Source organism: Brienomyrus brachyistius, chromosome 20 (genome assembly GCF_023856365.1).
Source record: "Brienomyrus brachyistius isolate T26 chromosome 20, BBRACH_0.4, whole genome shotgun sequence".
Lineage (NCBI taxonomy): Eukaryota > Metazoa > Chordata > Actinopteri > Osteoglossiformes > Mormyridae > Brienomyrus > Brienomyrus brachyistius.
Window position 1 is genome coordinate 11,881,185 of NC_064552.1, and position 16,330 is coordinate 11,897,514.

General features: G+C 48.8%; 1 protein-coding gene across 4 annotated transcripts in view; it reads right to left on the minus strand.

Annotated features, from left to right (window-relative positions):
* The window catches only part of LOC125715355 (ryanodine receptor 2), a 148,728-nt gene that overhangs the window by 43,345 nt on the left and 89,053 nt on the right, over nt 1-16,330 (minus strand). For all 4 annotated transcript variants that reach the window (XM_048986733.1, XM_048986732.1, XM_048986731.1 and 1 more), the window contains exons 27-48: nt 15,924-16,132; nt 15,278-15,452; nt 14,235-14,443; nt 13,744-14,087; nt 13,448-13,565; nt 12,791-12,951; nt 12,474-12,633; nt 12,064-12,150; nt 10,532-10,758; nt 9,572-10,376; nt 8,317-8,517; nt 8,119-8,224; nt 7,863-8,006; nt 7,464-7,737; nt 6,535-6,649; nt 6,155-6,287; nt 5,722-5,825; nt 4,100-4,235; nt 3,388-3,574; nt 1,972-2,083; nt 1,440-1,560; nt 855-1,024 (exon numbers count right to left, since the gene is read on the minus strand). In XM_048986733.1, coding sequence (XP_048842690.1) covers nt 855-1,024; nt 1,440-1,560; nt 1,972-2,083; nt 3,388-3,574; nt 4,100-4,235; nt 5,722-5,825; nt 6,155-6,287; nt 6,535-6,649; nt 7,464-7,737; nt 7,863-8,006; nt 8,119-8,224; nt 8,317-8,517; nt 9,572-10,376; nt 10,532-10,758; nt 12,064-12,150; nt 12,474-12,633; nt 12,791-12,951; nt 13,448-13,565; nt 13,744-14,087; nt 14,235-14,443; nt 15,278-15,452; nt 15,924-16,132 — 4,298 coding nt within the window. The remainder of the gene's footprint in view (nt 1-854; nt 1,025-1,439; nt 1,561-1,971; nt 2,084-3,387; nt 3,575-4,099; nt 4,236-5,721; nt 5,826-6,154; nt 6,288-6,534; nt 6,650-7,463; nt 7,738-7,862; nt 8,007-8,118; nt 8,225-8,316; nt 8,518-9,571; nt 10,377-10,531; nt 10,759-12,063; nt 12,151-12,473; nt 12,634-12,790; nt 12,952-13,447; nt 13,566-13,743; nt 14,088-14,234; nt 14,444-15,277; nt 15,453-15,923; nt 16,133-16,330) is intronic.

Sequence of the window (16,330 nt, forward strand, 5' to 3'; positions counted from 1 at the left end):
TACAGTATTACAATTTTTTTATACAACAGACGCTTTTATCCAATAGGACATTTTTCTTTTTCTTTTCTTTCAAAAAAGCAGGGTCAGACAGTCCTTGGAGCACTTGAGATTAAGGGTTTTACTCTGGGTCCAGACAGTGAAATTGCACTACCGATCTTGGGATCTGAACCAGTGACCTTACGATCACAGGTGTAGCGTTATAATCAGAATGCGTTATCCGACTTTAAACACTGGGTGTTGGGTAGTATAAGGGCACTAGGCAACACAACACAGGTTATGAACACACGCTTACGGCGGGGAAGGTGACAGGTTTGAACCCCAAAAGGAGCTGCTGTACCTTTGAGGAAGATTCAAGATTCAAGAGTTTATTGGTGAATGCGCAGTAAATAGTCAGTTAAACTGTATAATGACAATCTTTCTTTGTGTGCCCTTCTGGCTACAGGTAGACACAAAACAGAAAACTCCAAACCAAATTAAGGTACATTGTGTTTCATTTCCAGTCATACAAATGGATGCTGTGAAACTGTAGACTCAGCAAAAAGCTTCTGGCCGGGCGCTGAAGTAAACATAATAATAATCTAAACAACACATCGAGATGTGAGCCGCTAAAATACGATTAAAGAAGCACAGCTCGGTGACCTTTCTGCTGATAATACAACATCGGGGAGGGGGGTGGAGGGGTAGGAACTAATGCTCTTTCTAAGTAGTGACCCGGCTGTTGAAAAAGATAAGCTGGGCTCTGAGGAGGAATTTCAACCGGTATTTCTGGTAGTGAAATCAGCCGCCGTGCGGCGGGACCCACCGAACATGCTGGCGCTTACCGATGCAGTGCGGCGATGCAGCGGCGGACTCACCGTGTCCAGAGAGGCCGCCGCCCGCAGGTCCGGCAAGAACCCCACTTCCAGCAGGTGCAGCAGGAAGTTCTGGTCCTCGATCCCGTACACGCGGTCCAGGAACAGGACCATGGCGGCTTTGTGGTCCGGGCAGAAGCCGGCCGACATGTCTGGCTCCACCACCGTTCCGTCTGCGCATATGTCCAGCCGTATGCGCACAGAAACAGACACACGCGAGGCAGAGTGAATGAGGCTGAACTGAAATCAATAGACAAACCCACAAACTGGCTAAAATACAAATAGCACGTCTTCATCATAATGCCGTTTCATGGATTTGTCTGAAATACCCTCTCATGCAAAACAAAAGCAGACCCTGCTGCAAAACGAGTCTAAGCAACAACTAAAGCATGTTCTGGCTATTATCTTGGCTCATTAGTTGAAGTCGGCTAAAGAGCTCCTTTAAAATGTCCCCCTCAAGGGATGACAGATAGCATAGCATATTTCTGAGTGTTTGTCAACAGAAGATAATGAGGGAGGCCTTCGGTCAATACTCTCGATTTTGGGGGGTTATCGGTGGAGCCATAGTGATTCCGATCGGAGACTGACCTTTGGCAAGAGTGGGCATAGGGAACGGAATGCTGATCACGCCCTCGAGATCCTCGATGGGAATTAAGGAGCGCAGGATGGCCCGGATCCGGATGGCCTCACCCTTCCCAGCGTGGATGAGCTGGAAAGCATGGGACAGTCAGGCTTATCGTCAGCGAGCTCAAACTGCATCTGGAGCCTCGAGATGACCCAGCCACGAGGCGTTTGTCCTGCACCAGGGTCAAAACATCCGGGTCTAACAGCTGAGCAGACCGCTGAACCCAGGTCTCGTCCTGACTCGGATGAACTCGGGACAACACTTGAGTCAACTGGTTCAGACAGGACGAACCATCGGAGGCAGGGGCGGAGCTGAAAATCCCCAGCACTACTTAGATGCAGCCACATTAAGCTCAAGTGGCCAGTTTAAATCGGGAAGCTTCAGCTCTCAGCCCGTGAGCGGTTTCCTCACACAGGGGCGGATGGCTACACGTGTTCGCCGGGTGACGCTTTTATGGAGGGGGTTTGGAGGGGGGGGGTCTGGCCGGTGACTCACGTGCATCTCAGGGGCACAGCGCCCCAGGAGGTCGATGAGTGCTGCGTAGAAGGTCATGATGGCGTTGCCCATGTGGATGGTGTCATCCTCCTCGTCTTCCAGCATGTCGCTGCTGAGTAGAAATGGGGGAAAAAATCGTTTCTGCGTGGACACCTGAGTCACCTACACTGCTAACTGAAGAAGGAGCCTCCATGTGTGGACAAAGAAGTACATCCACACCACAGGGAAGAGGCCTACTCAGAATCATAGCTGACAAAACACAATGGATGATGATCCCAGAAACCAGGTAACGCAGGGATGGCAAGACAGCCTTTCAAACGCTTATCGTCAGGAAACGACTATACATACATACATACATACCGTATATATTCACACAGATGTACAGCTCAGTTGACGCATTGGGACGGTGGCCCATTTCGTGTGACTTCGCAGGCGGAAGCGGGGACACTTACACAACACCTGGCGTGCAGCACAGTCCGTCCGACAGATCGGGAACAGCGGAGAATAATGAGGAACTACTTTGGGACGCAACACGGACGGTGAGCCCAAGCCTGGTCCCCTCCAGCCCAAAAGTTGTCAAATAGGTGTCTCGCATCTTCGACATCTTAAGGTTCATGAAGTGCACCACCTCTGATCTGGCTGACTCTGTTTAGATGCCAGGGATACCCCGACTCTTCATTTGAACTTATCTTTAACCGCATCATTACCAAGCTGAAATGAACTGAAATGCAGCTGCTCGGCCATGGAAGCCCATTCCATGAAGCTCCCAGTGCGCAGTTTTCATGCTGAGGTTAATGCCAGAGGAAGTTTGTAACTCTGCAGTTATTGAGTCAACAGAACGTTGGCCACTTTTACACACTATGTGCCTCAGCACTCTGCGATCCCGCTCTGTTACTTTACATGGTCTGTCACTTTGTTGCTGAATTTCTGTTGTTCCTAAACACTTCCACAATGCAGTGATACCACTCGCAGCTGACTGTGGAATATCTAGCAGGGGAAAATTTCACTAACTGGCTTATTGCAAAGGTGGCGTCCTAACAGTACTGTGCTTGAATTCATTGAGCTCTTCAGAACGACCCATTCTTTCACAAATGTTTGTAAACCTGACTGCATGCCGAGGTGTTTTTATACCTTTTGCAAGGGTCTTAATGAAACTCCGGAATTCAATGATTGAGAGGTGTGTCCCAATACTTTTTGTCCATATAGTGCATGTTTACTTCTCATGACTTCCTGTCCTATTCCATGTAACTTCCAGCAGACCACGGGAAGCACTGTTTCAGATACTCAATCATCTGCTCCACGGTCTTGTCAAACCAGCTTCCATGATGTCCCTTTTTCTCTTGTTGTTTCAGTAGATCATTCTTCCCATGCCACACAAAAAGGCCACGATGAAACCTTCATCAGAGATCCACTTACAGGGTTCTGCTGGACTCGGAGGTGGGAGAGGGGCCATCCCGGGTCGGGTCCTCCGAGATCTTAATGGCCTCCTCCATGGCAGCCAGGAGGCCGTTGCCGCCCTCTCCACGCAGGGCGGGGCCAAAGCACTCCGGCCTACGGATCAGCAGCCTCACCACCACGTTGGCGTTCTCCTCCACACTTTCACCTGCAGAGCCCCCAAGACAGCCATCAAACTCATCTCTCAGCCTCTGCAAGCAAACGTCATCTGACACACAGGTCCTGCAACACAATTATGACCATGACAAAGATTTATAGAGCAATAATTCCCAACCTGGTCCTCGGGGATCCACAGACGGTCCATGTTTTTGCTCCTACCCAGCTCCCTGCCAAACAGTCAAAATTTTGCTGGGAAGGAGCAAAAATGTGGACCGTCTGTGGATCACCGAGGGCCAGATTGGGAGTCTAAGAGTTGTGTCTTTTTCACTGGTCACTGGTTCAGATCCCAACTTTTCCTGACTGTACCGGGGGTTGGAGACAATAAAAACTGTTGAGTTGTTTTTATAATACATAGAAGGCAACTTTATTGCATCAGTTTGGAGACACCAAAATAATTTCACACCCTCTTTCCCTTTTCCATATCCAGATTTGAAAAACACAAATCAAAGTCTATACTTTTCCATAGTAGACCAAAATGGTAGTAAATCAGAGAAGACCACAGTAGGGAGCATACCATTGCAGAACACGGCGAATCTGAGGAAGTCTAAGTAGCGCTCTCCTTCCACGGGGTTCCAGCCAATGTCTGGGTATCCCTTAGACACCAGCATCATGCAGCTCTGGAGCCCACAGCCTGCCAGGTACTGCACCACCTACACACAGGGAGGGAAGGCAGGAGTCACCGGAGTACAGTGGACCAATCGCAGGAAACCTATCGGAGGCAGACCAATCGCAGGAAACCTATCGGAGGCAGACCAATCGCAGGAAACCTATCGGAGGCAGACCAATCGCAGGAAACCTATCGGAGGCAGACCAATCGCAGGAAACCTATCGGAGGCAGACCAATCGCAGGAAACCTATCGGAGGCAGACCAATCGAAGGAAAACCTATCGGAGGCAGACCAATCGAAGGAAACCTATCGGAGGCAGACCAATCGAAGGAAACCTATCGGAGGCAGACCAATCGAAGGAAACCTATCGGAGGCAGACCAATCGAAGGAAACCTATCGGAGGCAGACCAATCGAAGGAAACCTATCGGAGGCAGACCAATCACAGGAAACCTATCGGAGGCAGACCAATCACAGGAAACCTATCGCAGGCAGACCAATCACAGGAAACCTATCGCAGGCAGACCAATCACAGGAAGCCTATCGCAGGCAGAGCAATCACAGGAAACCTATCGCAGGCAGACCAGTCGCCAGAGCTGCCATATTGGAATACTGTTTATGTGCTTCATTTACTTGTTTCCATCATGCGCATGACTTTGCACTTTGCCTGTTTTGAGCTGTATGTTCATTCATCTGTGCCCTATATGCTGCTGCATGTACAAGAATTTCCCCTTGGGAGCAATAAAGTTTCATCGTGATCTTACTGATTGCGGTAGAATGTCGTCCTGGGCCTGAACGAATGCAGCTCTGCTTCTCTGACCACAGATGCTCTGAGGTTCCGGAGGGGGAGGCCAGGACTCAGACTTGGCGGAGTCGGCTCTACACCCGCTCCACCGTCCATTTGCCGGCGATGTTTGAAAAACACATTTATTCCTGTGACCCGCCACATCCCAGATATTGCTTCAGGGGTTACACAGCCCAGGGGGGAATTCGAGAAACATTGCAGCCCCTAGCAGGCTGGGAAGCAGGGTGTCCGGCGGGCAGGTCAGGGTTACTCTAAACACTGAGCGGTGCTCAGCCAGCGATCGGTCCAGGAAACCTGCCGAAATCCCCCTCAAAACCCAACATTAATCAAAACAACTGAAGTTCAGAAAAATTCGATATGTTATTTGTAGCGCTTGGAAGAAGCTTGTGGGGTCTGTAGACACAGAACCTAAAAAAAATACCTTGAGTGTTAAGTAAGAAAGAGCAGACTCATTAATTAAAGAAAAAAACACAAATATATAAAAGACAAATCACCTCATTACAGAAAGATAACCCCATTGATGTTGGCTTTACACTAACGTGCCGCTCGTCCCTGCACACGGTCATAACACAGCCCTCTTCTCGGTCTTCTTAGCTAGCCAGCTGTTTCAGTCTAATCGTGAACACCCAGGTGTACCTTCGCTCTTCCCTGCCCTGAATATAAAGCTTTTATTATTCTTTTTTTTATTTCAGAAGCGAGAAGAGGGATAAAAAGAACGACTCTTACTTTTTCCAGGTCTGGCTCCCTGAGGGCCAGGGCCAGCTCGTTGTTATCCATCACAGACGCGGCTGCCACATCCAGAGGAGTGGAGCCTCGCATGGAGGGTGACGCTGAAGGGGAACAAGCCACGGAAAACGGCCGTAATCAGGACGGGTCCTGCGGCACGGAAAAGCACCACCCGGGAAGCTGGCGCTGTGCTAAGCTAATCCCGGAGGAACTAGCGATCCTTTTTTTTTTTTTTTTTTTTTTTTTTTAGAAAAAATGGGTTATCAGGTTATACACAACAGCTCCAGCGAACTCGTGACGACTTTTTAACCGCTAAAAGAAAGTTCGTGAACCGTAAAGAAGGCGTACGGGAGCCGCTGCATGCCCCGTGGCAGCATGCGCCCCCCCCCCCGGCTAGCAGCGCGATTCGACAGCGAGCCGCTGGCGCCCTTACCGAGTCCGACGCTGCTGTTTTCCAGCAAGTAACTGAGGTGATCGAACATGGCTTTTTGGTTTTGTCTACTGATGCGACAGAAGTAGCAAAGAAAACGACAGCAGTTGGCCACCATCTTAGGAAATGTGATTTCCTTAACAAAAGTAATAAAAGAGTCAACAGTAGATTACTGGTTACGTTGCATTAGTTTCCATTCATGTATCAGAGAAAATAAGCTGCAATCACTACTCAAAAAATACGTTAAATCAAACTTTGCAAATACACATCAAGATACTGTTACACTAGATTTACATGCACAGCCATCCTACAAACATTTAAAAAATCTGATAAAACTACCGGACAAATCAGATAAGGAGAAAAAGCTTTAAAGACTTGTTTACCTTTGAGTCTCCTCCTCCTAGCACATTGACCATCACCTCCATGACAGTTTCATGCATTCCTAGTGCCCTCATCAAATTCGGGTGCTGGTAGAAAACTTTATTGTTCATAATATCACTGCGGACAACAACAGAAAGTCATGTCTTCACACAGGCAGACACCGACGTGTGCCTCACTTATTCTGTAATCATACCTCCGTAGGGGACTGTTTATTTATTTGCCTAACTGATGCTTTTATTCAATGGACACAGGATTTTCCACAGATTTTACTGAACCATTTCAGGCTCAAGTATTTCTGCTCAAGGGCGCAGCAGCAAGGGATCTTCTGGGACTGGAGAAAACAACCTTTGTGTTATGAGTCTTTGTTATGTCCTTAACCACTGAGTTACCTGCTGCCCTGCATATACCCTATTTAAATAACCTAATTACAGAAAAGTGCATTAAAGTTATAATGTACACATTGTGTGCGATGGGTAGATAACAATGTTGATTCATAGAAAGATTCTATACAGTGATGCGGCCCCTTCCAGTTCCAATGCTTTTGGTAGCATGACTGTACAACAATACAGTCAGGGTTGCCAAATTTTGTCAGCTGGCTGGCGTGGGATGTTCAATTCAAGACAAGTCTGCCCACGGACTTATATGTGTGTAAAAGTTATATTACCTAGTAAATAGTCTGTAGGGCTTGCAGACTACCCCAATGCTTTTGATATAGCTAAGTTTAGTTTTATAATGGAATATTAAAGATTTGCAGTAAGATTTCTCGCGTGAGCGTGTTAGTCTGAAAGCGTGAGTATCACGCCGGCTGCCTGGGAACTGGCAACCATGATACATTGGCGGTAAATGTTTTCGTGCCCTTGTTCAATGAGGGGATGAGAGAATGGTGTTACGGCGTTGGAGCACATGGTGGCAGGAGGGTGAGCCATCTTACCCCAGCCCTCGGATCATGAGCTTCTCTTCCTCCTTGCCCATGCGCACGCTCAGCAAGGAGCGGATCTGCCCCAGAGATGCCAGCAGGTTGATGGTGTCCTCCACGGACACAGAGTTAATGGTGTAGGTCTTGGGCAGGGCGCGCACCTGGCCCCCGATGCCGTCGTACTGCCGGTGGAGGAGCACAAACATGGCCCTCACCAACTCCGGGTCCTCGATCACCGACTCCTGGGCCCAGCGCACCATGGTCTCGGAAATGAGCTGCTGCAGCGTGCCTGGGGGAAGATAAAGGTATCAGTGTCCCAAAGATCAAACGGGGTTTGTAGGACGAGAACTTTGAAGCAAGGATCTGGATGGAGGGAGGGGGGCAGCGAACAGCTGCGGCCTGAAGATCGCTTACTGGGTTTCTTTGATTTTTTTTTATTCGGTATCTCGGCCATTTTTTTCTTCAAGTAAGCCACCTTCTCCACCAGGGACATTAGCCGGCCTCTGATGGTGAAGTCCCCGTCGGCCTCATTCGCCTTGTCGTCGTCGATTTCGATGCCTGCGCACGACGGACAGAGCGGTTCACATCGTCTGCAAATTCTCAGCCACGCAAGGGCAACATCGCAGAGGATGCGACTTGCAGAAAGCGTCAGCCGAAGCCTTGGCTTTACCACAGTGCGTCATCAGGTCTTCGTGGAAGTCCAGCAACTGTTCTCTGATGTCCTCTGGACAGGGGCAGTCCTGCTTCTCGTCCTTAAAATTCAGCAGCATGTTGATCTGACAGGGAGTGGTAGACGGGGACAAAGGTGAGGCGTGTGACCTGTCAGAAGCAGACAGCTCCAAAAGAGATAAGGGGACGCCTCTCTGACCTGCTCCTGCGGAGGCGAGCGAAACTCCTTGGTCTTCTTTGCCGTCAGGGCGGCGGACATGTTGAGGGCCTGCATCACCTCGTTGTACCGGAAGCGCTGGTTGTCCTGGAGGTTGGCGACGAAGTCGTCGGAGAAGGCCACCACCGCCTCGATCCGGTGCCTCACCTGGCAGTCGCACAGGTACTGCAGCAGGTGACACATCTGTACCGGGGACAGGAGGAACACTTGAGGTGGCGACTCGAGGCAGGCGCGGGCCGTCGGCACGGCAACCACCTGCGAGTGCACTGGGGGAGTCAAGGTCACGCCAGGCTAATTGGCCGAGCATTAAATTCAGCTGTCGGGAAAACGTCTCCCAGCACCAAGGTCGTGAGATGTCAGGGTGCCGTTAAACACGAATCCATCGTCATTAACTATAATTAAACTATCAATCCGAAGACGGTGCCGAGGTGTAAAATAGCTTCTCAGACTTAAATGTCAAATGGGAACAATGCACAAGCGCAAGTGATTATTTTGATTCCTTAATAAATGGTTTTCAGTTCCAATCAAATACAGAGCAAGGTGCATGTGAATTAAGACAGTGGCCACATTGTCTAATTTCCATGACAAAACAAGAGAAGATAAAAACAAAGGCTGCAACTGTCAATCAATCTTTAAACCTCTTAACCCCAGGACACTAGCACTGCAAACTGGGGAACACCCAGGATAGGACGCTAGTCGACGTTTTTGAGCAGGGGTCCCCAAATCCAACCCTGGAGGGCTGGAGGGCTTGAGACTGCAGGGTTGGAGCGCTGCTCATTTAACACACCTGATTCAACTTCTCTGCTAATTACCACACAGTTCTTGAGTTGAATCAGGTGCGACGGACAGGGAGAGAACTAAGCTGTGCAGGGCCAGGGCTCTCCAGCACTGGACCCCTGATATAGAGGCACCAGCTCATCTAAGCACATGTCATTGGACGGTGGGGCAACATCAGAGTATCTCCACAAAAACAGCAAGAGCACGAAAACTCTCCAACCCGAGTATGGGCCAGTAAGCTATCAAAAATGAAAAACCAACTCTTACTTCTTACTGTAAGATCTATTTTAAATAATTTATATAAATTACTACCTGCTACAACATATCGATGGACCATTTTTAAGCTTGACAACATATGGTGTAAATGGTATTTACGCTTATAAACATTCTCAGCACATTTTGTTAAGCGGGTCGCAGGGTGGCAGAGATTAAAAGGGAAAATCAGACAGCGGCGAGTCACCTGCAGCTTGACGGGCTCTGGAAGTTTCATCTGGAGCAGCCCTTCTTTGGGGACCTTTCCTGTCCTTCCAGTCTCCTCCCCGCCGGTGCCCTCTATCCTGAGCTCGCCCTTGAAGCTCTCACAGTCTGGGGCGTCGCCCCCCTCGTGGCCGGAGTCCTCGGAGAAGACGCTGGGCTCGATGAGCTGCAGGATGTTTTTCAGGTCCCCGTTGTGGAAGACGCCCATGATGAGCAAGGTGTAGAAGAGCTTGATGAGGGGCACGAAGAGGAACTCGGTGCTCCCGCCAATGGGGTCGCGGGCATGGAGGCTGCCTTCCTGAACGGCCTCGGTCAGCATCTCGATGGTCTTGGTCTTGAGGATCTCCAGGGGGAACTCGGGGCTGTACTGGAAGAAGTCTCCGCCTCCGCGGACAAAGCTGGGCGAGAAGAAATACATGCGCGGACGCAGGGAGGTGCTGAGGCCGATTCCCGGCAGGCCGTGCTTCTTCTTCTCGTCTGGAAAGAGCGTGATGCTCTTGGTCTCGTCCGTCATGGGCACGATGTACTCGTTGTTCATCATCAGGCGCGCGGTGGCGTAGGTGCTGAGGTGGATGTCGATGAGGAGGTCGTAGTAGCCCGCCCGCAGCAGGCCTGGCATGTACTTGTTCTCGATGGCGTAGAGTAGCTGGGCCTCGTCCACGTGGCTGCAGAGGGCGTGTGCCACGCGGTTGTTCCCGAGGGCGCACACGGCCGAGTAGAGCCGCAGAGTGTGGAAGTGGAACTTCAGCAGGTCCTTCTGCTCTGTCAGCTCCAGGATGTCCACGGACCTGGAGAACAAAGATTCCCAGAATGATATGACTTCTACCATGATTTTGATCCCAGGGCCTGGACACCCTCAGAAACCCAAAACAATGTTGGTTGGTGTCAAACATTCGTCTGGGAATACCATTCCCATGATAGCCTCACATGCTAAGGACCTGACCTGTTCTCCTCCGGGATGTGCAGGGACATGAACTGCAGAGGCTCGGAGCACTGCACCAGCCACCCGTGGCGGTCGTTGACTCGGGACGCCTCCACCTTCAGGAAGTGGTTGGGCATGCGGCTCCACAGGACCGGGGTGAGGAACTCTACGTGCAGCCGGGGCGGGCACTGCGGGGTGGCGTTTTTCCTCTCGCTCTTGAAGAGGCCCGCTGAGAGAGGCATCACGTTCTGGCAGGAAAATAACGAGTTCGGCACGATCGGCGGGAGATCCATCATTGGCTCTTCGCTACAGTGCGGTTGACGTCATGGCACTAGTGTGGATCTGACTAACAAACCACAGAATGTACTCTATGGGAATTTGACCAGACCTACGAAATATTAATCCTGCAGTCAGGTTCAATGGGCTATTATTAAAATAACGCCAATACTACTGATCTATGGGCAGTCCTTGACTGACGTAAGTCAGGGCCGTAGCCAGACACAAATTTCAGGGGGAAGGTTACACTTAGCAGCTTTCATCGACCCGGGGGTAAATTTTCGGGGTGGTGGAGAGTTGCTATGTGGCTACGTGCCTGATGTAAGCAATCCATTCCACAAACCTTTACATGAGTCAGATTTTACAGATGTTAGATTTACCTTCCCATAACATTTATCATATAGGATACGCACAAACACGCACACACAGGATTGTAATGATATCTTCATGGGGACTTTCCTTTCATTTCTATGGGGGAAACTCCAATCACAACATGACGACCCTAACCCCTACCCAGCCCTAACCTTAACCATAAGTAACCAAACAAAATATAAGACTTTTGGCATTTTTACTTTTTTGGGTCTTTGTAGGGACATGCTTACAGGTTCAAAATATCTAAGCCAGCAGTACGTAAGAAAAAGAGATACTGGAAATGACCAGAAATCAGCCAGGTAAAGGGCAGAAGTGACTTTTTAATGCCAGAGATGACTATTAACTTTTTCATAAATCGTGGGCAGACATCAAGTGACCTTCAAAAGGAATGGGAAATATTAAGTGCAGGTGTGAAGTTCACTGCTAGGACAGTTTGTATCAGGCTCCTTGAAGCACGACTAAAGTCCCACAAAGCATGGAAGAAGCCCTTCATGAAGGAGAAACAGGGAGGAACCATTATGGGGAGCACCCATAAATTCTGAAATAATTAAAACAAAAAATTGCGCTGTGGTCTCTTAATTTTTTCCACGGCTGTATATACACATAACATTTCAAAGACACTTCCAAATCGAATTTGACACCAGTGTTTCACAAATGTCTTACTCAAACATTTGTAGTTTAGCGGTTCCCACAAAGAGACGGCTAACATGAATCCAGCGTGACAGTAGAGTAACGAAAAGCCATAGTGCAAGTGCTTCATCCTTAAGTACGGGTACGGTGTCACCACACAGTGCCTCATCGCAGCAGGTGTGGCCCCAGCCAGGGCCCCTCGGGAAGCAGTGCACTGTCACACGCCACTCGCTGCCCTATTTGTGTCTACCGCCTCATCACGGCCACCCACTTACCTTGATGCGGCCCAGTTCAAACTGAAACACGTTGGGGCTGGTGGCTTGAGCGAATACCGCAGGGAACAGCTTGGTGCTGGGCTCCACCTGCCGATACCCAGAAGCCGGGGCAATGAGTTAAAAATAGAGGGCAGAGATAATGTGGCACACAGTTAAGCAAAACATATATCATAACATGGGCAGCCATGGTTTACTAATTCCAAAAAAGTAGGGCTATTATCATGAAGACAACAATTCTGTAAACTTCTCTATCTGGGTTATTGAACCTACTGAACTTCTTGATCTGACATATCTCAAAATTTTACAGTTTATTAATTGGTACAATGTTTATCGATGTACATCGACTGAAAAGTAACAACTGCAACAGGGCCTTTCCCGGAACTTGAACCCAGGTAGCCTGGTCTAGTTACCTGGTAGTAGGTGCTGAGGTCTTTTCCATTGGAGGTGAAGGTCAGGAGTCCATTGGCAGTGTCCACAAGACAGCCAATCTCTAGGCCGTTGTTGTTACGACCCTGCCCTGGACTGGTGCTCTCTCCTGCCCACACCATATAACAGTTGCTACGCTTGATGCTGGTATTTAGAGAGAAGTGCAAGCAGATAGGTTGAGTATGTCCATGGGTCAGTCAAACTTAGCTCTTCCCAGTTAGCATCTCAGGGGAAAGTCTGTGCCTGAGATGGAAAGTGGGTGATTTCACAAGGCAGCCATGAGATTTTAGGTGCGACTGACCTCTCATGGACCTTGCCCTTCTCGTCCCCCAGAGTGACAGTCACCGTGCGGACCTTCTCTAGGTCGAAGGCCGTGTCGTACTGGTGGAAGTCGGAAGTCACCCAGCCGACCCACACACTTGAGGGTTCCTGGCCGGGAAAGATCCTCACAGAATAATAGTACTGAGGAGAGATACAGATGAAAAGCCATCAACAGAATTGCAAGGAGATGTTCAGTACTGACAGCTTTGAACTGTCAATAGGATAGTTTGGTGCATGACATTACCACAGTAAAACACCCACTCAGTTCAACTGCCATTCAAAATCTCATATTGCATATTCAACATGCTAACCAGTAAAGAGATTCATGACAGTAAAAACACTACTGGCTCTGCACAGTAAGTTCAAATGCCCTAAATATCACATATTATGCATTAAGTAGAGGCAAGGTTTGCTTAAACTGTGGCCATTGTACTTAGTATAAAAGACTATAAACATATTAAAACTATTCACCATTATCTACTTCATGAATTATTTCTACCTGCGTAGCACAGGAATAGAACAGAAAATGCATACTTAATGATCGCATTTCAAAGAACTGATCGTAAGTCAATGAGAGTCCTGTCTGGGCCGCTATTCAGTCCAAAATGCAATGGATCGTATTGACAGATGCCCTCACCGTAGATGTCTGCATGAGGTATTCATAGTCGTCCCTCTCATCAGCTAGCACCTCCTCTGAAAGGCGGGCAGATGAGTGGCTGGTGCTGAAATCCGGCTTGGTTCTCTTAAGCATGAACCTGTAATAAAGATGAAGGGGCAGGCGACCTTGTAGCTCAATAGGCAAAGCAAGAAGAGTCAAGTAGAACTGTATTTGTTATAATGGAAAACTTTCTATATAGTGAAAGGTTACAATACCTAAAGTTAGTTCACAGATCTTTTGATAGGAAGTACTTTTATGCACGCTATGATACTAACCTCTGCTTAAGCTTAGATGGCTTCTCTTGGTTATAATCCTTGTGGTTGTTGAACTCATCTTTATCTCTCTCTGAGCCATTGGGGCCCAAGTGGCCATGAGCAGTTTTCATAAGGACCTCAAAGTCTGAGACAGTTTCGAAGTCATCCAGGTCCTTCTTGGGCGAGAAGAAGCTGCCATTAGAAGGCAGTGTGGCCCCCGGCGACTTTGAGAATCCCTCGGCACACTCGACCGGCATGCTCAAGCGATAGAACACGATGTCAGTGTTGCTGTTCTGCGACCCGAAGGACCTCTGCGTGACCTTCAGACAGGGAGAACCATCGATGGTTCCGTCGATCCGGGCAACCTTTTCAAGACAAAATGTAAAATTAAAGGGCTTACACCTCAAGCTGATGTCCATGCAGGCATGTTCCAGAAGGTACTTCAACTGTTTCTGTGGTAATACATGACCAGCATTGCGTTGGGGGAAAAGGCTATGAGTCCATCGCCTCACCTCAATATGCTCGTGATTTTGTGGTACCGGAATGAACTGGGGTAGCCTCTTGCTCAGCCACATAGTCAGATCCCTGTTCATGTTGACGGCGAAAGGTTCGAATCCCTCCTGCAGGCCGCAGATAGTGAAGTACTTCAGCGTGCTGACATCCTTGCCGAAGTTCATCCGGCCCACCTGACATACGCCCAGGCTGCACACGGGGATGAAGCCTGTGGCGAAAGGGGAGCGATATACTCACATACCAGTGTAATTTGTTTTATACTGTAACGAAAAACGGTCCGAAAAATGAGAGGGTCACATGTTTTCCAAGGCTGCAACAACCAAAACTTCAATGTTATTAGCGAAATCATTTTGCACAAAATGACGGATTTGAGCTGCTGTTACACTAAATGACAGTCAGTAGGTGGCACTCATGTCAAGATGATCTATAGTGAGAACACGGTTGTTACGGATACTACACATAACTCAAAGTCAACTGCAGAGTCATTACGTCTATTATAAAAATAAATTTGTACTCCGCTGTTATCCTTCACTTCTGTAATATACCATCAGCAGCATTCAATGGCTCTGAACATACTACATGACCAGCTCAAAACAATTTCTTGTCCTTGACAGGGAGGCAGTGACCCTCCCCCCGTCATGCTTTCAGCTCACTCAGTCTCATACACTCGTGGTCTTACAGTCATTAATGACATGCATTTGCTGATTCATTCGTTCAAACAAACAGTACAATCATTAGCCTCTCTGGTCACATATACAATAAAAAGGAACGTTACCTTTTCAATTGAAATGTTTAATTAATGTAGCTTTCACACGGCATGACATTCATACTCATCCTTTGGACGTATTAATTTTTCAGAACACGTTACCTGAATTTACCCTGCCCCCGTTTTCCCATTGAAACACTGTCTTTCTTATTGGAATAATAAAAATTCCAAGTCATCCACACAAGTGGCACATGTTGAAAGTGTTTAACCAGCTAGATGGGCGGGGAAAGGAAACAAGTTTGCTGGAGTTACTTATTGGCCGACCAAAACACCAACCTTCGCAAACTTCGAAGTCCTTGAACGCCAGCTCTGACCCGGAGTCATCGAGGAGCACCTCTCCGTTGAGCGTGAACATCATGGTGTGCTCGTTCATGTCCACCATGCAGCCCACCACGTCGCCGAGCTGCCAGGAGCGGCCAAAGTGCTCGTTGCCTTGATGCCACCGCTGAGCCTGCGATGTGGAGCCGAACATCTCAGCCCTCATCTCACTCCTATTTTCTACAAGACTGGGAGCACCTCCATTACACAGAAACAGCCGTGAAACATTTTAATCTTCTATACAGCAAGCATCATTTTTCCAAGGCCTATATAGTTTTTTTCCGATACATTTTCTTCCCTAAAAAAAAAAAAACATTCATCTCCACTCCGAGCCCTGACAGCAATTGCAGTATGAATCATTGAATGTGTAAATGGCTGCTCGCTGCAGGATCTTCCGGCCTTTCACGCGGATTTGAGTGTTTCCCAGCTCACTTCTGCAGTGCCTTCTTGGACCTGCTAACAACCGGCTTGATGACAAGGAGCAGCATATATTCGGTGAGGTTGAGAATGCCGTTCCCCCATCCCCCACAATGACGCACCTTGGCAAAACCCCTCATTTGATTCATGGCTCAGCAACTGAGTCATACAAAGGTCCCTCACTCACTTTGAAGCCGTCGAAGACGAAGGCCTGGTCATCGGAGCCCAGCTCCCAGTCCGGTAGGCAGTCGGGCCGGGCCCAGCCCACCCTCATCTCCCCCGCCGTCACCATCTCAAACTCGAAGTACCACTTCCCGGCATTCACGCTGTAGGTCTTCTCGGCGCGGAAGATCCGGAACCGTTCTGCCGTCATGTTGCTGATGTCCGACCTGGCGGCTGGAATGCAGAAAGGAGAACAGCGCAAAAGACAAACATGTCAACGCTGGTCATGAGTCTGATTGGACGACGGCACCAGATGGCCACAGCAACGGCGTTTGCTTCCATTAAAACCACTCAGGTGTGTGCAGCCCCCTGTTTACCACAAAGTGGTACTATGCTAGAGGGGGCAAAGACATCTTGAGTGGGACCCCGCAG